The sequence below is a fragment of the Bos taurus genome, chromosome 6 (genome assembly GCF_002263795.3).
Source record: "Bos taurus isolate L1 Dominette 01449 registration number 42190680 breed Hereford chromosome 6, ARS-UCD2.0, whole genome shotgun sequence".
Classification (NCBI taxonomy): Eukaryota; Metazoa; Chordata; class Mammalia; order Artiodactyla; family Bovidae; genus Bos; species Bos taurus.
The window spans coordinates 6,777,303-6,800,336 of record NC_037333.1 but is presented as its reverse complement, the minus strand read 5'-3'; the positions used below and the strand labels follow the sequence as shown (position 1 = coordinate 6,800,336).

Sequence of the window (23,034 nt, the reverse complement as noted above, 5' to 3'; positions counted from 1 at the left end):
ATATAGGGCATGTATACTTGGAAAAAAATAAATGATACACAAAAATAGAACGATAACAACAAAAACAAAACCATTCATTCCAAAATGGAAACTTCTGCTCCTGGGAAACCCCTTGAAACAAAGCATAAAGGTACTGGCCATGGTAGGAGTCAGTGTACACCTGTCCATTTTAAGGAGAGTGCCTAGGGTCAGCCTGAAGGCAGGAGGAGAAGAGGGTGACAGAGGATGAGATGGTTGAATGGCATCGCTAACTCTATGGACATGAGCTTGGGTAAACTCCGGGAGTTGGTGATGGACAGGGAGGCCTGGCGTGCAGTGGTCCATGGGGTCACAAAGAGTCGGACACGCCTGAGTGACTGAACTCAACTGAACTGAGGGTGGGAGGAAGGGCCAGCAGCTTCTCAGGATGATGGGTGCCGCTGGGCCGAGGGAAGTTGCCGTTTCTTACAGAATCTTCTCAGTGCAAAAACCCATGTCCCAGGATATTACACCTTACCCAGCATGGGATGAAACTGCAAATGAACCTCACCTCCTACACACACACAGCAGTGGAGTTTGTGGGTGACTCAAGGCAGAAAGATAAAAGCAAATGACAGCAACCACGGGCTCTACAGGCTGCTGGGAAAATAAAAATCTTAGGACCCAATTCTTTGTTTCCTGGCACTGAAGAATCCAATTGTTCAATCAAAGACCAAAAGATGCTTTTATTTTTGTACCACTTAGCTTCTGCCCATTTCCTAGTCAATTCAGTTCAGTTCAGTTGCTTAGTCATTACTCTTTGCGAACCCATGGACTGCAGTGCGCCTGGCCTCCCTGTCCATTGCCAACCTCCAGAGTTTACTCAAACTCATGTCCATTGAGTTGGTGATGCCAACTAAGCATCTCATCCTCTGTCATCCCCTTCTCCTCCAGCCTTCAATCTTTCCCAGCATCAGGGTCTTTTCCAATGAGTCAGCTCTTTGCATGAAGTGGCCAAAGTATTGGAGTTTCAGCTTCAGCATCAGTCCTTCCAAAGAACACCCAGGACTGATCTCCTTTAGAATGGACTGGTTGGATCTCCTTGCAGTCCAAGGGACTCTCAAGAGTCTTCTCCAACACACCACAGTTCAAAAGAATCAATTCTTTGGCGCTCAGCTTTCTTCACAGTCCAAATCTCACATCCATACATGACCACTGGAAAAACCAAAGCCTTGACTAGATGGACCTTTGTTGGCAAACACGCCTCCACTGAAGACTCCTGGACACTCACAGCCAAGTCTGGGTCAGTCTCTTGTGGGGTCACTGCTCCTTTCTCCTGGTTCCTGGTGTGCACAAGGTTCTGTTTGTGCCCTCCAAGAGTCTGTTTCCCCAGTCCTGTGTAAGTTTTGGTGGCTCTATGGTGGGGTTAATGGTGACCTCCTCCAAGAGGGCTTATGCCACACCCAGGGTGCTGCACCCAGAGCCCCTGCCCCTGTGGCAGGCCACTGCTGACCCGGACCTCTGCAAGAGACACTCAAACACAGCCTGTCTCAGTCTCTGTGGGGTCTCTGGGTCCTGGTGTGCACAAGGTTTGTTTGAGCCCTCTGAGCATCTCTGGCAGGTTATTTCCTAGTCAGCAGTGGTAGTAACAAGTGAAGTGCATTTGTATGTAAAGGAACTCACTCCTTCCATTAGGGGCCCTTTCTTAAAAAGTCTTCTGAGAGAAGTCAGTGAGGAACATGACGGAAGGAGAAGAGGAGGTAACCTCTCCAAGGTAACGGCAGGGGGCCAGCACCCACTTCAGGTATCAGCAGACAGATTCGGTCAAGGACGAACAAACTCACCCCAGCTGCAGCTGGTGACAAACGACTGAAGCATCAGCGTCATCCCAGTGGCTGCTACAAACGACGCCCCAGACTCCATTCTCATATACTTCTACTGTGCCTTCAAAGGCGCTTTTGCCACCACGAAGCTGCACTGACCCTAAATGGAAAAGAATCCCCAAATCCTTGGATAGAACATAACCGTTTGAACATACTGAACAAGTCCTCGGGTAACATGCTGAGAGAGCCAGGCTTTCACTGTTCACAGCAAGTCCTTCTTTCTTTAAATGAGGATTTAGCAGGCTTTTTTTTTTTTAATTAACATCCTGATGTCAATGCTAAGGATACTTTCTTTTTTAACCCAGGCAAACAGAAGTCCCAAGGGAAAAAGTGGAAGACTGTGACTAATGGCTGATACTGCATCCCACATATGATTACATCATATATGAAGTTCTTATCACTTATTATCACTTTCCATCTTCACGAGAGGTCACAGATTTTTTTTTTGAGGTCACAGATTTTTAAAAAAGAAAAACAAACAAACACAATGCTGTTAATAAGTTACCTGTTATTGGCTGTTGTATCTTCCTTCTATCTGTTCTTCCACTGAAGAAGAATAAATGTTTTTCGCCTTTTAGCCTCTACCGGTAGTTGTGAGAAGGCTAAAGATAATGTCTAAAATTTCAGAAAGGTGTTAAGTGTCAGAAATATTGTCTAATGTTCGGCTTAGGGAAACTGCCCCTAGGAGAGTGGTGTGGTATAACTGAATGGCCCTTGAACTTCACTTCTCTTTACCTAGCATCCCCACTCAGCTGCTCCACAGTCCATAATTTGACTCATTCTTCTCAGTCTTAAAAGAGTCAAAAATTTAAATTAGAGCATCCCTGAGAAGATAATATTTTAAGTCTTTTCCCTTAACTGTGGATCAAAGTGGTTACTAGGCTTACTGTGGTGATTATTTCATAACATATGCAAATTCCAATCACCATGCAGTACATCTGAAACCAACCTAATAGCATACATCAAATATATTTCAAGTTTTTTTTAAGTGTGCATCAAAGGACTACATTTCTCTTCTCACTGGCACTTATTTTTAGAGTCAGTCCTGAGCCTGCAGTTGAGACATGTGCAGAGGTAGAATCAAACTCAGACAACACTTAAAAATTTCATAAAAGTCTGTGAAAAGTCACTGAAGATGACCTTTATTTCATAGGTAAAGAAGTTAAGAAATTAAATTTTACTAAAAATTTCTGGCACATTCCACGTATTTCAAAGTAATCTATGGCTTTATAATTATTTTCAAAAATAATAGATTCTAAATCATCCATTCATTTCATTTGCATTAGCCTAGTTTTCTATCACTATTATTTTCCACACAATCATCCTTAAAAAATGTAACTATTTAAGAAACACATATCCTGTCTCTCATGATAAACACAAAGCGTCATTTAATTCAAACAAGAGGCAAGAACAAATGGAGGCAAAGTTGCACTGCCAAATCCTGATTACTCAAGAGAGAACGTGGGTGTGCATCATTCATACGGCAGATAATCTAAAACTCATTCATATATATTCTCAGTTCAGTTCAGTTGCTCAGTCATGTCCAACTCTTTGCAACCCCATGAATCACAGCATACCAGGCCTCTCTGTCCATCACCAACTCCCGGAGTTCACTCAAACTCATGTCCATCGAGTCGGTGATGCCATCCAGCCATCTCATCCTCTGTCATCCCCTTCTCCTCCTGCCCCCAATCCCTCTCAGCATCAGGGTCCTTCCCAATGAGTCAACTCTTTGCATGAGGTGGCCAAAATATTGGCATTTCAGCTTTAGCATCAGTCCTTCCAATGAACACCCAGGACTGATCTCCTTTAGGATGGACTGGTTGGATCTCCTTGCACTCCAAGGGACTCTCAAGAGTCTTCTCCAACACCACAGTTCAAAAGCATCAATTCTTTCACACTCAGCTTTCTTTATAGTCCAACTCTCACATCCATACGTGACCACTGGAAAAACCATAGCCTTGACTAGACGGATCTTTGTTGGCAAAGTAATGTCTCTGCTTTTGAATATGCTATCTAGGTTGGTCATAACCTTCTTTAATTCAGACCAAGCAAGAGGAAGCCCTGTCTAGTTCAGAGAAAATGTTAGGGGGAAACACCAACTGAAACCACTCGTCCTGGCCAGGCACCACAGTAACCTTCTACATGATTTATTTTATGACAGGAGGTCCTGGTAAAGAACAAGCCACCACCAACCAGAAGAATTTGGGAAAGTTCCAAAGGAAACACCAATCCCTATGTCCTACCAACTTCCCAGAATCCTCCTCTCTGGAATCCATCTTGACTGAGCAATGCTTGTACCAACAGGAAGGACCTGAGTCAGAATGACTGTCCAGAGACAATCCGGAAAATAATCTCACCAGAGATCCCAAGACTGTGAGCCATGGGGCAGAGCAGTTCTCCTGGATTCCCTTACATTACTGCTCTCCACCCACGCACCCCTTCCCAATAAAATCTCTTGCTTTGTCAGCCCATGTGCCTCCTCAGACAATTCATTTCCTAGTGTCAGACAAGAGCCCACTCTTAAGAGGTCCCCCTTCCTGCAACAAAAAGTGTGAACTATAGAATATTTTTAAAGAAATATGTCCAAAGAGTTTAACTGAACTTTAATGATTTTTTATAATCACAAAATGTCTTCTATAGAGTCCCACATAATACTAATATCATGCACAGTAAAAACGTGCATTTTTTTCAAATCAAAGAATTTATTTGTTCACCTCAAACACATGTTATTTGAAATGATATTTAATATGAAAGTGAAAGTCGCTCAGTTGTGTCCGACTCTTTGTGGCCCCATGATTATACAGTCCATGGAATTCTCCAGGCCAGAATACTGGAGTGGGTAGCCGCCTCCTTCTCCAAAGGGATCATCCCAACCCAGGGATCGAACCCAGGTCTCCCACATTGCAGGCAGATTCTTTACTAGCTGAGCCACCAGGGAAACCGTTTAATCTGTTATCTGTTTATTAATTCACCACCACTACAAATACCACCACCATCAAATTATTCATATCAAAGGGTTGGACAAAAGTTCTAGTAATGAAAACAAACTGGAACTCTACTTTTGCATTTAAATAATCACAATAAAATGCAAAATATTGTCCCAATCACTAAAAAGCTTTCAAAGAAAAAATGATGCAGGCATATTATCCAAATGATTAAGGCATCTACAAATGAGGAGGAGAAAAGTCTGCATAATGTGTAATTGTTACCATAACATCATTATAACAAAAATGACAGCACTGGAAATAATTTCCAGGTCAACTATCAGTTCTACCATCATTTCTCACATGCGCCAAACATGCTGTGAAAACCTGGGTTTGTTTATCTGTATTTGCTATATGGCAAGAAATGTGGAGTGCTCATCCAATTTTCCTTTAACAAATGGATACAAATATTTGCAATTCTGGAAAGGCAGTTTGCATGTCAATGACTAGCAAATTCTCTGGCAGAATCCATTCTCAACACCAACATCCCCAAAGCACACACCTGCCTAGCAGTGCCCCTCAATGTAGTTTATCCTTTCCTTATGCCATAAAAATTTCCAAAATATCTGAGTAATCATCTACCTTGAATTCAGTGAGTATTTCTTACTGGTATGTAATTCCATGAAGTTTATACTTCTAATAATTTTTTAAAGAATTTTTTTAAAAAATATCAGTATGATAATATGCCTAAGATAGTAAAAGCATGAACACACAATTCATACTACATACATTTAAGACAGGCAGTAGTTTTTGTTTGGTTTTGGTTTTACTTTGTTCTTGCTTCACTTAGCTCTCTTAGAATGCTTAAGACGGTCGAACTGTAATTGGTTTCCCTTAATTTATGGATGCACCCCACTCCAGTACTCTTGCCTGGAAAATCCCATGGACAGAGGAGCCCGGTAGGCTGCAGTCCATGGGGTTGCTAAGAGTCGGACACGACTGAGCGACTTAGCTTTCACTTTTCACTTTTACGCATTGGAAAAGGAAATGGCAACCCACTCCAGTGTTCTTGCCCGGAGAATCCCAGGGGGAGAATCCCAGGGACGGGGGAGCCTGGTGGGCTGCTGTCTATGGGGTCGCACAGAGTCGGACACGACTGAAGTAACTTAGCAGCAGCAGCAGCAGCAGCAATTTATGGATGAGGAAGCTATGGAGCCAATCAACTGAGAAGTTGCAGAGCCATGACAAACTGCCTCCCAGATTCCCTCCCTTGCTACCAGTCCCTTGCCTCCAACCTGAGCAAAGACTTGGTATGCAATAAGTCCCTTTCAATAGTTCAGGTACCACTTTATGCAGTCTGCCATGTTGGCTTTCACCAGCATGGTGAAATATTACAAATCTACCAAGCATTACATGGGAATAAACTAGCCAGGCAGATCCATAAGACAGTCTTAAGAGTTTCTCTATACTACACAGTACCAGAGAAGTGGCTTTCTGGTGATCTATGTTTGAGGCTAATCCTCCAGTGGAGGCTGATTTGTCCCAAGGGCTGTATTTCTAGGGCTAAACATTTGCACAAATTTATAGGTATGCAATTACAAGAGGAAATACCCTTAGCTCATCGAAAAAAAAAAAAAAACAGAGAGAGAGAGGATAAAACAATAAAGCAATCCACAAAGGCCAGAGCCTGGTAAACTCATTTCTATTACTATCTTACTAACAATAAAATTCTTCAGACAAATTCCAAACCAGATTCTTTGGTAAATATTGCTCCACTGTCACAGCCTCTTATTACCAAAAATTGATGTCTTCCTTGGTCCATATTTTCCTACTTCCACCCAGCACTTTGTGATGTTCCTCATAGTCTCAGCTCATGTCTCTCAGCAACACCTCAGTGAATCCAGGGTTGCATGGTCTTAAAGTCTCTCATGTGCCAATTTGATGGAAAATATTCTATTCTAAATATTCCTATTTTTAAAAAGTGTTAACAACAGTAATCGAAAAGTTGAAGTCTCAGCGGTTTTAGATCAACTATAGTAGTCATTACTAATTTACAGACTAAACCAGTAATAGAAAAAAGTCTGGAACTATAAAGCAATGCATGATGGCATGTCATGGAGAGGAGCCCCTAGAATTCATTTAAAGAATTATTGCAAAAAAACAAAGAAAACTGTCAGTTGTACCAGCCTCTTGGTATTAACAACTACCTGAAGGCAAAATGTGCCAATACACAACGATGATCAGAATTCTGTTACCTTAATTCCCTGCCAAAAATGTTGAACTTGGGGTATGATGGGGTGGGAGGTGGGAGGGAGGTTCAACAGAGAAGGGACATACATATACCTATGGCTGATTCATGTTGATGTATGGCAGCAACCAACACAATATTGTAAAGCAATTACCCTCCAAATACACTTTTTAAAAATGTTGAAATCACTGTCATTTTAGTTTACTACTATTTTTTATTATGTAAACATATCTCCAGTTTTATAAAGGAAAAGGAACATAAAAGATTTTTGTTACAGAAATTGGCTTTATGGATAACTTAGCTAAAAAAAAAAATAGGGATTCCTAAAACAAAGAGACATTCCAGAGGGGTTCTCCTCTGCCATGTTATCAGTCTCACTCAATACAAGGTAGTCCAGAGAAAGAGAGCTAACTAGATTAAACTTCTCTTCACAAGTTTCATTGGTTCTCAAGGCTATTGCAGTGGGCTCAATTCTTTCCCCTCAAAAGATGCGGAAGCACTGACCTCCAGTGACTGTGAATGAGTGAATTTATTTGGAAATAGGGTCTTTGCAGAGGATCAAGATAAATGAGGTCATTAGGGTGGGCTCCAGTCCAGTATGGCTATGATCTTATAAAAAGGAGAGATTTGGACAGACACACATAGGGAGAATGCCATCCGGAGGTTGCAGTTACATTTCCACAAGCCCAGGAACTATCAGAAGCCAGGAGAGAGCCCTGGACCAGATCCTTCCCTAGTGTCTTGAGAGGAAGTATGGCTCTGCTGACACTGATCTTGGACTTCCAGCCCCCAGAACTGTGAAATAACAAGTTTCTTTGTTTAAGCCACTCAGTTTGTGGTACTCATTACAGCAGCTCTAGCAAACTAATAGACCCATTCTGGCATTATCCCTCCGTGGACAGCTGGCAAAACCTCCCTTCTCACTGTCCATACTTCAAGAAGGCCTAAAAGAAATATCAGGAAAGGAACCAAACAGGTCAGTTATCTTTGTTCTCTAAATCCAGCTCATTCCAAAATTAGCCAAATGAAAAGGTATGCCTATTTAGTTAATTCCTTAAGATATACAATAGCACTCATGTGACAGAAAAAACAGCAAAAACAAAGATCCATCCCAGTAGTATTCTGAACAGAATTAAAAATAAATATTTCTGAAATTGTAAAAGTCACAGTTTGATAAATAAGTAATAGAAAATTAATGTTATCACCCAAATCCTTTCTCATCTATTACTGAACTTCACAGAGACACAAAATAATTAATTTTAGCCAGCCCTATTGTTCTGGTGGAATCATAAATTCATGCTAGTAACATCAAGCTATTATTCAGATCTTTGACAAAAAGTATACTTAAAGCTGAAAGTGATGTAGAAATTTCAGTTTATAAACTATTAAAAAAAAGAACAAAAGTCCATTACATATTGGACAATTTAGTACACATATTTGACAATGAATTAAATATAATCTTATGCCTTCTACCAAAGGCAAAACTGGAAAAATATACTAAATGATCATTTTCTGTCTTAATTATAAAATACACACACAAAAATCACATTGCCTAAAAACAAGTGAATAGAGCAATAGTTAGTTGAATTTTTCAAGTACAGTTGAGGAGACTACATTAATTTTTATGTTTTGTTTTTTTTCCTACAGCTTTTTGATAGTATTCAGGTACTCTATTTTGTCAATGATTACACTTACCCATAACTGAAATCAGTTTAGCATTGTGAAATAATAGATTTTATTCAAATCATGCCATGTCAAAATGAAATCATCTTTTAACATAGGAAGTTCAGTTCAGTTCAGTTCAGTCGCTCAGTTGTGTCCAACTCTTTGCAACCCCATGAATTGCAGCACGCCAGGCCTCCCTGTCAGCATCCCCTTAAATATCCAACTGAACTATACTCACCCCATTAGTCCACATCTATTATTCATATTAATTGTTCATCTATTATTTATGCAGATACCTTTCATACTGAGAAAAATATGAACTTGTCAGGTTCAAAATGAAAGCATATCTTTTGAATAAGCAATTCTACCCATTTACATTGGGCTTACATAAATTTATAAGCCCATCCAGGAGATGGTGAAGGACAGGGAAGCCTGGAATGCTGCAGTCCGCGGGGTCCCAAAGAGTCGGACACGACTGAGTTACTGAACAACACCACCACAAATTATTCATGTGTTTAAAACATTATATAATATTATGCAAAAGAAGAAGACAATATATGCATTTAAATAACTTGAGCAGAAATTTTTACAAATTGTGTCTGAACTACCCACTGTTCAGTTCAGTAGCTCAGTCCACATTTAAACACATGGTGTGGGTATTAACATTTTATTGCACAACTCTAAGTGATGAAATTAAACTACACTTAATAGTAAGTTTATCTGTCTCCCAGAGTACATATCACAGGAAAGGTAATAAAAGATGCCTAGTATTATCTTAACATTTCAACCAGAGAGTGGGCTTCCTTAACCAGAGGACTTAGGTGATTTCTTATTCATCTTTGTAAGTTCTGTTCCTGGGCTTCTCTGGTGGCTCAGCAGTGAAGAATTCGCCTGCCATTGCAGAAGCCATGGGTTCCATCCCTGGGTCGGGATGATCCCCTGGAGATGGAAATGGCAACCTACTTCAGTATTCTTGCCTGGAAAATTCCAAGGACAGAGGAGCCTGGTGGGCTACAGTCCATGGGGCTGCAAGAGTCAGACACAACTTGTCGAAAAAACAACACCTACACCTTATAACAACAACAGCAAACAAAAAAGAAGCAACTAATCTTAGGAAACATCTTGCTCAGAAATGCACAAAATAAACAGAAAAAGCACAGATGCTCCCAGACAGCTCAAAGACTGGCGGCGGCTGGATGCTGATATACTGAGTGCAGTTCCTGGAGAAGGCGCTTGGGGGCAGCACTCTCTCTTGCTGAGGCGGGTGTGGGCCGCCTCTCTAATATTCAGTTGCTAAGTCTGTTCAGCTCTGTGACTCCAGGGACTGCAGCAGACCAGGCTCCTCTGTCCTCCACTATCTCCTTGAGTTTATAATGGCTCTCAGCAAAACAGACGCTGAAAGCACTTTTCAATTTTCACCATTTTTCATAAAAGTGAAAATTGTCTTTGGATTTCTTTTGGTTAGCGAAAACAAGTACTAATGTAGGTCTTTCTTAAAAGTGAAGCAGCATAAAGCAAACTTTTCAAAAAGTGGAGGATACCAGTATAAGGACTGTAGGGTCAGGCCATCCCAGATAGAGTCCCCTTGCTCTCAGCACATCCCTCTGCTCCATCGGTCCCCGCGTTACCTACACCCTACTCATGTAACTGACCTTCCCTCTTAATCACAGAGCCTAATCAGTAAACACCTACATACCTGCACCAACTCCAGCTAGGGACTGTGTGAACTCTTTGAACAGAGCATCTCCACTATGACAGCTTATCAAAGGGGTGGCGAGAGGTGTGCTCCTCTGCTGGCTTCCCTGGTAACCAGGGAGCCAACCTGCCAAGTCAATTCCCTCTATAACTGGTAACCTCCCTCTCCACCTCCCAGCTCGAACTCTCACCTGTATTCCTCCTACCTCACACCCCCTACACACACACACACACACACACACACACACACACACACACACAGCAAAGACTACTGACATGTCCTACCCACTGCCTGCCACACCTGGTGAGATGCTGCTTCAGGAGCTGGCTGCAGACATGTAAGGTCCCCGCATCCATTAAACCATGGACGTAGGACGCTGGGCAGGTACCAGGGCTTGCAAGTTTGTGGTGTGCAGCCCAAGAGGACAAACCTCAATCACGCTTTTTGACAGACTCTGTTGGTTCTCTTGAATAACTACCTGCTTCTCCCTCCCCATGTGTTCAGAGGTCAATCCTGACTAATATCGGCAAAGCATGGTAACTGCATTTTCCTTCCCAGAGAGTGCCAGGAAGGTCTGACCAGTGAAATACAGGAGGAAATCTGCAGGAGTTCTGGGAAGGTCTCCTTGCTCTTTCAATGGGTCATACATGAAGAGGGCGCCCCATCTTGCTTCTTCAAGTTATTCTATCCCAATATGAAATCTGGAATAATCATTAGTCTAAGGATAAAAGCCACACTTTGAAAATAATAGAATCAAGAGAGTAGCAGAGAGACAGAGATGTACTATGTTGGAGCCCGACATCTTGTAACATGAACCACAAACCTCCTTCTTTCCTCAGGCATTTTGAATTGGGTTTTCTATTCTTTGCCACCAAAACTACGTGAACTGATCGAAGCCACACTCATATCCAAGTTCATAATCATCATCTGTTTTCTCTCCCAAACTTTACACAGCCATCTTTATTTTCAGTTAGTAAACACATATATACATTTTGTGTCAATCTTTTCCCTTCAAGCTTATCATGAGCATTTTTCCATCTTCTGTAGACAATCTTTGCAATTATCACTTAGGAGCTGCACCACACACCGACTCTTTGAGATCCTATGGACTGTAGCCCACCAGGCTCCTCTGTCCATGGGATTCTCCAGGCAAGAATACTGGAGTGGGTTGTCGTGCCCTCCTCAGGGGATCTTCCTGACCCAGAGATTGAACCCACGTCTACATCTCCTGCATTGGCAGGTGGGGTCTTTACCACTAGTGCCATCTGGGAAGCCCTTAGGACCTGCACTGCTACTGCTAAGTCACGTCAGTCGTGTCCAACTCTGTGCGACCCCATAGACGGCAGCCCACCAGGCTTCCCCGTCCCTGGGATTCTCCAGGCAAGAACACTGGAGTGGGCTGCCATTTCCTTCTTCAATGCGTGAAAGTGAAGTCGCTCAGTCGTGTCTGACTCTTAGCGACCCCATGGACTGCAGCCTACTAGGCTCCTCCATCCATGGGATTTTCCAGGCAAGAGTACTGGAGTGGGGTGCCATTGCCTTCTCCAAGGACCTGCACAGTATACATCAAATAGAGGGATCTCTGAGTAATACATTATTGCTGCATATTTAGGTTTGCCTTCACAGTTATAAAACCAATTATTTTTACAAAGGTTACCTTCACACACACACTGTATAGATATAAATATATATGCTTCATAAATATATTCATATTTATATATGAATAAATATATATTTCATAAATATATGTGCAGTAAGAGAGTGTGTTTATGTCTGTCTGTGTAGTGTGTGTCCAGGATAATCACTCATAAAAGGCAACAGTAACTATCTAATTTTCTTCTTAAAATCTTTTTTCACATTAGTAAAGAGTCTGATAATGCCTCCAAATCAAAGTATTTTATATCTGCCTTAGCCTGTAAAGAAAATTGAGCTCAATATCTAAAATCCAGCCAGGAAATGTATCAAATCTGTTATTGCTAATAAATGATTTCAGCACCTGCTACATAGAATCAAGATGCAGCATTAAAAAAAATTTAAAAAGGGACAGCTTTCAGCCAACTTTTAATTAACCTTCACTTCAAACACCAGATGGACTTCAAAGAGCACAGCCTGTAAACAACATCATTTATCCCACAAGTCCACTATCTCTGTTTGAATCAGATTTGGGCGAACAGATCAGCAGGACATGACAAAAAGTCAGATTTATGAATCATTTCTTCTGGTAAAATCTCAGATATTAGAGCACTATTGTTTCTCCTATCTATTTCACCCATCAGTCACTTAAGGTTGAGTTCCATTCAGCTGCTTGTAACAGAGAAGAGTTCCCAGCACAGTGCAAGCAAGCTGCCCCACCTGCCAGGGCCAACCTGAGACTAGAAAAGGGATTTCTCTTTTTAGTCAGGAAGTTGTAAATTACTGGGGCTTCCCAGGTAGCACAGTGGTGAAGACTCTGACTGCCAATGCAGGAGACGCAAGAGATGGGGGTTGGATCTAGACGATTCCTTGGAGGAGGAAATGGCGACCCGCTCCAAGTATTCGTGCCTGAAAAAGTCCATGGACAGAGGAGCCTGGTGGGCTACAGTCCATGGGGTCGCCAAGAGACAGACACAACTGAGCACGTTACTGGAGGTCATCAGTTGCCTGTTAATTATTCCTGTAGAAATGTAAAAACTAATCTGGCTCACATTCAGTTAATATATCATATTCTGGTGAACTAAGTTGGTGCTATCCCACACTGGTCAAATAAAAAGTGTGGTACCATTTTCTAAAAACACACAAAAAGTTACCCTAGGCCTGCCATGTGTGCAGGCATGCTAAGCTGTTTCTCCTTGCGATCCTACGGTCTGTAGCCCGCCAGGCTCCGCTGTCCATGGGATTCTCCAGGCAAGAATACTGGAGTGGATTGCCATGCCCTCCTCCAAGGACATCCTGACCCAGGGATCAAAGCTGCATGTCTTATGTCTCCTGCATTGGCAGGAGGGTTCTTTACCATTAGTACCACCCAAATCTAGCAGGATTAAGTCACAGAATGGCAGATTCAGCTGACCTGACCACCCACCACTACACAGCTTAGGTGGGTTCTGACGCCCTCCCCTGGTTTTCCCTGACTGTGGCAATGAGTTTTCAGTTTCCAAATGACCTTGACTGCTCATTAGAAACACACATTCCTCAGCCAGATTCCTGAGATTACTTAAACAGGGTCTCAAGGCTAGAGCCCAGGTATCTGCATTTTAATAAGCCCACCCCCGCCCTCACTCCCCCACTTCCCATGCCACGATTCTAATGCTTATTATAAGAACTAACTCCCAGGGCTGATTCAGGGTATTCCAATCCCCCAACGATTCTTTTATCACTAATTTGCAAGTTTCACACACCCAGGGCCCAGGCCTTCATCTTCCTCGTTCTCAGACATTTGAGCCACTGGAGTGACCACGCCCTGCCCCGCTCATCTGAGACTCCCCTGCCACCCCTTCAACTGGGCTTCAATCAACTTTCCACCTTGGAGGCACCAACTTCCTCATTTCTCTCCACGCAACCAGGGACTTGGAAATCTGGCCTCCAGTGTATTTCTCAAAGGAGGGATTCCATTACAATTAATCTTCTTTCCTTTTGTTCAAGCTGTTTTTTGTTTAAAAAAGAGAACGAAAACCCTGGATATTTTCAACTCATAAGAGACTGGAAATCATGTGCATTGGGCCAAACATAGTTTCCTTTCTCTTTCCTTTAAAACTGGTCTTTAAGCTAATAGAATCATTAGACTAGTCTAATAGAATCATTAGACTTTTCTACAGGCTTCCCAGGTGGCTCAGTGGTAAAGAATACACCAGCAATGCAAAAAGTGAAAAGAAAGTGAAGTCGCTGAGTGGTGCCCGACCCTTTGTGACCCCATGGACAGTAACCTGCACCAAGCTCCTCCGTCCATGGGATTTTCAAAGTAAGAGTACTGGAGTGGGTTGCCATTTCCTCCTCCAGGGAATCTTCCCAACCCAGGGATCGAACCCAGGTGTCTCACACTGTAGACAGACGCTTTACCGTCTGAGTCAGGAAATTTGAGTTCGTTCCCTTCGTGGGGAAGATCCCTTGGAGAAGGAAATGGCGACCCACTCCAGTCAGTGTTCTTGCCTGGAGAATCCCATGAACAGAGGAGCCTGGCGGGCTACAGTCCATGAGGTCAGAAAGAGTTGGACACAACTGAGCAACTGACCACACAGACTTTCTACGTGTTTACATAATTAAAGAGGAAAATGAGCTGTGGAGTGAAATGTGCACTATCTCATAATGTTCCTATGAGAATTAAATGAGAAAACTGATATATAAATTGCTTAGCTCAGCATCCAACACAGAATGAATCCTCAATAAATCCTACCTGTTACTATGAGGCTGGGCTGTTCTGGTACGTGCTCAGTGCTAGGAAAGTCCTTTGAATAGTCTATCCCAAAACTGCCTTCCTCCAGATAAGGAAACCAAAGCTCTAGGGGTTAAGAGTCCTACCCAACACTATATAGTTACTGGCTGAGCCAAAGTGGACACCAGTGTTTTCCAGAGCACAATTTCATGTTCTTTTCACCACACCATGTCAGCTTTGTTTACACTCCTAAGTGAAATGTAGAACCAAGAAAGCCATAGTTTCAGAACATGTCAGTCATTTTAAGGCATGACTATGCTCAGTCAGAAAGTAAGGGGTAAATGGCACACTGAGCCTGTGAGAGTAATTAAATTATTACATAGCCAGCAGATTGTTTTCCTGTTTCTTTTTTGGGGGGAGGGGGTGTATTTATCTCCCATCTTGGGGGGTTTCTTTTGTTTCTCTTGTGTTCAGTCACTTTATTTCAGGAAGTACACACTATTATGCAGTGCTTAGAGTTTTGTCTGGTGAGAATGAGCTATCAATATAAAGGTATCCCAAAGAGTCTGTACTGATGTTAGGTTTAAATTTCTTTTCAACACAAGAGGGTGGGGAGAATGAACCACCAAGCTATTTCGAATGTAAAATTTTAAAAATTATATGTTAAACAGAGAACAATAGATCACTACAGTGTTTTCACTTTGAATTCCACTTATTTATACATATATATGTATACACAACAAGAAATATGAAATATAATAATACAAAAATGAAAAAAAGTCTCAGTGTCTGCTAACCATGAGCTTTTACTACAAATAATTTCATAGCAAAGAGTAAAACAGCACTAGGGCTCTCTGCTTGATATCACCTCAAATTTTTTATAGCCACATTGGCATTCTGTCTGTGTAACAAGTATAGGGATGACTTCATTCTCTAGGATGAAGGACAATGGATCTTAACCTTCCTATCACTTCCCTTTAACTCAAAGCACTAATGCAACTGAAGGCACAGATAAATAAAAATTTCTGAAGAGAAAGAATGGCCCTGTGAAAGTTTAACCTCCAAATCACCAAAAGGTACAAAGTACAATATATCTCAGAATCACAATTAACGAAGCCCCTGCCACAGACCTTGGATGGAGAGTTGCCAAAAAAAATTTTTTAAGAAAAATCCAAACTTTGAAGAACTTTAGGTTTTTTTTCCCCCACAATTATTAAAAAAAAAAAAAAGCCCTAATAGTAAACAAAATGCCACCAACTCAAAAAAAGTACTGTTCAAAGGCAGATGATTCACTTACATTAAATCTATTAATGTGAACTTTTACATTAATTAATGTGAAACATCTTACCAACTTTATCTCTTTACCAACTAATTTCGGTTTTCTACAAATAACGTATACAGTTGAAAACTGGCATTCTTGAAAACAGCACTTGACTATATCAAGTTGCTTCTTCCCTAGAATAGTTACTATTCCTATCTTTTCCCTTTCTTTCTTCCCCACTCACTGATATTTACCACGCTGTGCCCCAGAACATGAACATCATTTGACAAGTCGCATTTTGGCCCAGAAAGTTTGCAGAAACTTTTTCAAATACATGTCAACTGCGGGCAGAAATTGGGGGTGGGGGGTGGGGAGGTGGTAATTGATTGTCATATTAGATTTAATATTTCCCTTTCCAAAACAGGTAATTAGAAACTATATTCTCTTTTGCTTTGCCACTTCTACGTAAATACGGTACCATTCTCAAGGCAAAGCTGATGCAGAAAATACACATCCACGCCACGGGCGCGCGCGCGCGCACACACACCCCCTTCCCCTCCCCCCGCACACATCTCAGTGGCCAGAGACAAGCCCGCAGCCCGGAGCCACGCCCTCACCCAGAAGCCCGAGAGTGCAGCACCTTCCAGAGAGGCTGTCACCCCAGGTAACCACACACAAGCCCGCCTCGCTAGTTCAAAGTTACGGTGCCAAGGTACTCGGACGGTAAGTCCGTGGCCGTCCACCTTCACACAGAGCGAGGCAAACTCAACCCCACCCGCTCTCACTTTCTCCTCCAGGAGCACCCAACGCGCTCGCCCACCCAGCCGGGCTCCCCACGGGTCCCCGGTCGCCGCCGCCCCGCGGCCACTCACCCCGTCTGCAGTCGCAGTAACCCCAGTCCACCTTGCCGCGGGCGTCCCCGTAGAAGCACCAGGGTCTGCCCGCGCCGTCCGGACTCCGGCAAAAGTTGTGGCGCTGCCCTCGCAGTTGCGCCCAGCCCGCCGGGGGCGACCGCGCGAGGAACGGCGGCACGTCTGCCCAGCGCAGACAAGGAGCGCCGGAGTCTGTCACGTTGGCCCCGGGCGCGCCGGCGGGGCAGTCCCCGGGAGGCGGCCGGGGCGTGCGGAGGCCGTGCGCGCGCGAGGCGCGGAGCGCCGGCGCGGGGTGCAGGGTGCGCGGGAGTGGGGGCGGCAGTGTCTTCTGTGGCCGCCGCTGGATGGTAAGGTAATAAGGGTCCTGGGGACTCCGAGAGGGCGCATGGTGATGGCGGTGGTGGAGGGGATAACCGAGGACCGAATCAAAGCTGACCACTCCAGGGAGCGCCCCGAGAATCAGAGCCACCGCGAAGTGGGGGAGCGTCATGGTGCCGGAGCCGCGGCGTCTGGTCCATGCTCCCCAGCTCCGCCGCTTCTGAAGGGGAGGCGGGGGCGGCGCTGCGCGTCCCCGGAACCCCCGCGCCTGCCCCCTCCCGCCCTCCCGCGCGCGGACCGCCTCCCGCCGCGGGGCCCGCGGCCGCGCCCCTGCTCGCCGCGTTCGGGAGCGGTCCCGGGCAGGGAAGGCGTGCGCTCCGCGGAGCCCTGGCTCGTGGAGACGACCCGCCGAGAGAAGGCGCGGACCCGGGCACTCTGCCCCCTGGTGGCCGGCACAGGCGCGCGGTCTAGCCCCGGAGCCGGGCTCTGCGCTGTCCTTGCCCGGCTCCCGCTGTCAGCGCGCCCGGCCGGACCAGACCAGCTCTCTGGCACCCCGGGGCCTCGGGGTGCCCGAGCCAAATCCAAGGGTGCCAACGCGGGGGACGGTCTTGGCTGCTCCTTGCCAGCAGGCGACCCCACCACAGCCCCTCCGTCTGGCGGCTGCCAAACCTGCCGCCAGCCCCTGCAGCCCTCCTCTCCTCCACCCCCTTGCCGCGCCTCATTTCCTATGTTTTGAAATATTTACAAGTGTAGATGGGTTTAGTCCCTTGATACGTCCCGCGATAAAAGTTATCAAAGCCCACTTGGAATGCCGAAGCCATTTTCCTGAGCTGTGATCTCCTCAAGGACAAGACCACGTTTCGTTTCCCTTTGTATCCCAGTGCTTAAAACTTAAAACCGTGGGCAGCACTTATTAGGCTCCAATAAACATTTGCTGAAATTAAATTCCTGAACCGACCCAGGGAAAGCAGGTCGAGCCTTTCTACTTCCTGCCACCCACTCTCCACCGGAGCCCTGAACAACACCAGTTGTTTGGTTATTATTGGGATTCAGTGAAGCCCTCTTAATACCAAATTTCCTTTCTAACCAGGGAAGACTTCATCCGTCCGGGTCTCCATCCTATCCAAAAAGCCCATCCCTCTAACACCTGCCTCGTTTTGGCCGAGCATGGGACTTGAGTTAAGCCTACTCATTTGCCTCTCCACAGTGGACTCTGTCCACCGGCAACTTTATAGCTGTTGGCTCGACCTTAGCAAAGCCTTTTCAACAGCTCCCCCGACTTGCACCTCCCCACCTCTCCGGCCAGGAAAAAAAAAGTTGGTTTAGAATCTTTTTAAAAATCCCCGAAGCTGGATGTTTTAGGGATTTCCCCTTTCAGTTGTTCCTGACTATGCCACTGAAGTTAAACAAGAAACGAGGAAGGCCAATAAAGAAGGTAATGCTTTGCAGCCTGGCATTATCCTGTTGAAGTGTAGGGGAGACCGGCTGTCCCACAGTATACTGTTTAGTAGCTCAGTCGTTCCTGACTCTTTTATGACCCCATGACTCTTTTGTAGCCCACCAGGCTCCTCTGTCCATGGGTTTTCTCAGGCTAGAACCCTGGAGTAGGTTGCCGTTTTCTTCTCCAGGGGATCTTCCTGACCCAGGGATCCAACCTGAATCTCCTGCATTGCAGGCAGTTTCTTTAGTGCTGAGCCACCTGGGAATCCCATAGTACACTGTACTCTGAAGAAAACTTGAACATGACTTAAATGTTTATTGTTAAAACCTAGTTTCAGTTAGAAATTGAGTTAATTTCCTACACCCAACTCAAATAATCTTAGTTTAACCATTCTGAATCATCTTACTGTTTTCTTAACTTTTCACTCCTGTTAATGAAATATCTGATTTTTACTTAGAGAAGTGGACAAATGAACAATATTAGGCATCCAGTAATGTGTTTATCAAATCTTTATTCGATATGTTTTTACTCAAGATGCTTTTACCCACTGTTTCATTTTTTTTAAACTTACACTTTTCTGACTCCAAAAGCATAGTTAAAACTGTACTTGGCGAAGAAGAGTAAAGTTAAAATACATATTTGGGGGAAGTTGATTTACTTATTTTAGTAGGGGTCAGCAGAATTCATCAATCGCAGATTCTTTTTTTTATTTAACCATTGATTTGTACAGTTTATTTTTTTTAATTACTTCTTTGTTTTTATTTGTTTGTGCCGGGTCTTAGTTGTAGCACATGGGATCTAGTTCCCTGACCAGGGATTGAACCCAGGCCCCTACACTGGGAGCATGGAGTCTGAGCCACTGGACCCTCAGGGAAGAATCACAGATTCTGACAAATCATAGATTCTTTGCCTATACTAGGTGACAGTTCTAAAAGGAATCACCCTTTTTCTTCAAAACTGAGTCTCCACCTTCTGCCATTCACATGATGGTCCACGAAAGGCTCACCTGGGGATTCTGAGTGGCCCACTTAGCCCTGCTGCCCTTCTTTTTCTGCGAGGCGCCTACACCCAGGCTTTCACACTTCCTGGGAGCCCGGAGGCAGACCCAGTCCCAGAGTACCTATGCCCCTTGGAGAGAGGAAAATAACAAGAAAGAAGTGAGTAGAAGAGAAGATGGTTGGAACTGAGCTCAAAAGAGGAGGGACCCTGGTGTGGCCTCTTCTCCAGCTCATTTTACACCTAAGAGGACCTGAAGATTTTCCAAGGTCTACTTAACATTAACAGGTTATGAAGCTGACACATACAAAGTGGAGTTACCGCAGAAAATTCCACATTTTAAAGCTTCCATTTTAAAGCGTACCCTTTCTGAAATGATAAAACAGCATGTCTGTAATTGGACTGCGAAGTCAAGGGCCTCAATTTGGGTTTTGTCCTCTATTTTACAGGGAAAGTATGGCTTAAACAGACCTGCTCTTTACATATTACTCCCCTCCTCTGCTAATCTCTTCCTTCCTTCTCTTCTTTCATTCCTCCTGGCTGCTGCCAACATGCAGATGTTTAGGATTTCCAATTCCCCATCCGATGGAGTGGATTCCCCATTCCCTGACACGCGTTTCTCGCTCCTGCCTCTGACACATTATGGTACCTGTGTTGGGGGCTAGAGGAGAAGTCTCCCTCCACCCCAGAGAGGCCCCACCCAGCCACCGCTTTCCCCTCAGACGCTCCTCACCCTGTCACACACGGCAAAGCCGAAGGAAAGGGGGCAGCAACTCCATCGTGTTACAGCTGCAAGAAGCCCACTGTGGCTTCTTTCTCTGCCTTCCAATCGCTTCAGCAGCACTAAAGGAGCAAGGAGAAGGAACAGAAGGAAACAGATGACACTCGGCAGGCCGTTCCCAGCAAAAGCCTTGAAAGCCCCGTGAGGTCCCCCAGTCTCTCTTGTCACCTCTGCAACCTCTAGCTCCATCGAGCAACCTGGGTGACAAAGGCTCAAGAGCTCAACTGTCCCCAGCCTCCCAGCCAAAAACCTAACAAGGGAAGTGAAGAGGGGTGTCTCCCTGCCCACTTCACAGCAGGGAGGAGCTGCAGCCTTGGGGGTGGAGCCGAGCGCGAGTACTGAACACAAGTGCATACCTGTACTTTACTGCGGCAACTGTTATACAGGGACATTTGGTTTCACGGTCGTTCAGGGGATCATTATGCTTTACCTACTTAATGGACTGAATATACAGAGTTCTAAAACCAATACACCAAATAACTTTTGGATAAGTTTCCATGTACAATTTGGGTACTGCGTATATTTGGAAAAGCTAAAAGCAGTATTTACTTGAACAATTCCAAGTGCAAAAATATTGTTAAAAAAAAAACACTGGGCATTGTTCTTTCACATAAAAGCAAAAATATATTAAATAATATCAATAACATAAGTCCCTATCTAGGGACTGTGGAAGATTTAAAGTTATAAGACATTATCAGGCCTTTGGTCAAAGGGAGTGGATACAATAAAAGAACATATAGTATTTAGTTTAAAGTTCTAGGAAGTGAAAAATCCAGAAAACAAGTAATGAATTGCTAAATGAATGGCAAAGTGGTTTGGGCAAAGGGCCTCTGTTGGTAGGAAGTCTCTGGCAGTAGAGATCAGGTTCATACCTCTTCCTTGTATTGGTCACACTCTTCTTTGCCGGCCCTCTGCCATGAAGATGTCTGAAAACCCACAATTGTAACAGCTGTTCCGTATTTAACCATATATACCCATGTGTAAGGGCTGTTGCCCTTTCATATGGTGGCCAAGAGCCAAAGAAAAGTTCTGCTTGACTCATTGTATTCATAATGCTTTTAAGAGGCATTTGATCTCTATTTTCCTTATTGTTTTAAATAGAATTTTATAAAACAGAATACTTTTTTGTTTCCATTTATTTTAAAAAGCTCATCTAACCTTGGTGTAATCCCTACATGGAAATTAATTCTGTAGATTCATTTTCAGGCTTACTCAAATTATACATAGGATATATGAGGAATAGATATAAATATATAGGTTTTCATTGTTGTTTTGTTGCTAAGTCATGTCCGGCTCTTTTGTGACCCTGTGGACTGTAGCCCACCAGGCTCCTCTGTCCATGGGATTTCCCAGGCAAGAATACTGGAATGGGTTGCCATTTCTCTCTTCAAGAGATCTTCCTGAACCAGGGGTCAAACCAGCATCTCCTGCATTGGCAGGAGGTTTCTTTATCCCTGAGCCCCACAAAAGAAAAAAGGTTAATTTGGCCTTGAAATATCTTAAGCGAGTTCCCTTAGTTTCCTAAGTCAAAGGCTCAGCATCTTTGAAAAAGGGATGGTAATCATGTTTCCAAGATAGATCTGATGGAGGGAGGTAACTGAGATAATGCCTATAAACTGATGAGCAGAGCACTCAGAAAGTGCCAACTATAATGCAGTAGGTTAGCCTCTGCTGCTGCTAAGTCACTTCATTCGTGTCCGACTCTGTGTGACCCCATGGACGTCAGCCCACGAGGCTCCCCCGTCCCTGGGATTCTCCAGGGAAGAACACTGGAGTGGGTTGCCATTTCCTTCTCCAATGCAGGAAAGTGAAAAGTGAGAGTGAAGTCGCTCAGCCGTGTCCGACTCTTAGCGACACCATGGACTGCAGCCCACCAGGCTCCTTCATCCATGGGATTTTCCAGGCAAGAATACTGGAGTGGGTTGACATTGCCTTCTCCAAGTTTAGCCTCAGTAACTGCCTTTGAGTTCTTAACTCCTCAGAGTAAGTCTCTCTGTGAAAACCTGCCTCCACAAAGCAGAAAATCCCCTCGCTACCATGCCCCTGTCCCTTGCTGCACCCCAGCATCTCCCCAGTAAGATGGGCAACAAGCATGCAGCCACCCTAGCTCCACTCCCCTGAGCACTAGTCCTGTCCAATGGGTTTTCTCTCTCCTCCCCCCACAGGTTTGGTCCCTGAAAGCCAAGGCGTTGCGGACAAACCCGAATGAACTTTCTGGTCAACCCAATACTAGATATTTTGAGTTAAAACTCTTCCTGAGCAGTCTGCCTAAGGATAATGAGTAGTTTTCAAATCTCTCAGTTGCAAGTGAGCTGTGGTCACTAGTAAAAGAAGTAAACAGATAGGAAGAAAAACCTGGCTAGAATTGTTTGCCCGTGATCTGGGAAGCACAGAATCTCCATGTTGAAAATGACTTAGAGCCTCAACTCTCTGTCAAATGCAGGAAACCTTTCCAGAATTTCCTAACAAGTGGACTTCCAAGTATTTTTTAAAAGCTGTAGGTGGGGGAAATTGCTACTTGGAAAGTGCTATTCCGTCTCTAGAAAATCCAAATTGTTAGGAAAATCTTCCCATCTACTAGTTGCCTCCAGGTAGAAACCTACTTTATCCAGCTATGATGCTGGTTATACTCTCCATCAAACC

The 23,034-nt window shown here is 44.1% G+C and overlaps 1 protein-coding gene across 3 annotated transcripts in view; it reads right to left on the bottom strand.

The window, feature by feature from the left end:
• Positions 1–17,462, bottom strand: part of PRSS12 (serine protease 12) — a 77,153-nt gene extending 59,691 nt beyond the window's left edge. The window contains exons 1-2 of one of the 3 annotated variants that reach the window (NM_001193222.3): positions 16,856–17,345; positions 1,803–1,941 (exon numbers count right to left, since the gene is read on the bottom strand). In NM_001193222.3, coding sequence (NP_001180151.2) covers positions 1,803–1,941; positions 16,856–17,345 — 629 coding nt within the window. Of the gene's footprint in view, positions 1–1,802; positions 1,942–16,855 lie in introns of all 3 variants that reach the window. The other 2 variants (XM_024993169.2, XM_010805881.4) reach the window with 2 other exon arrangements.
• Between the last annotated feature and the right edge of the window lie 5,572 nt (positions 17,463–23,034).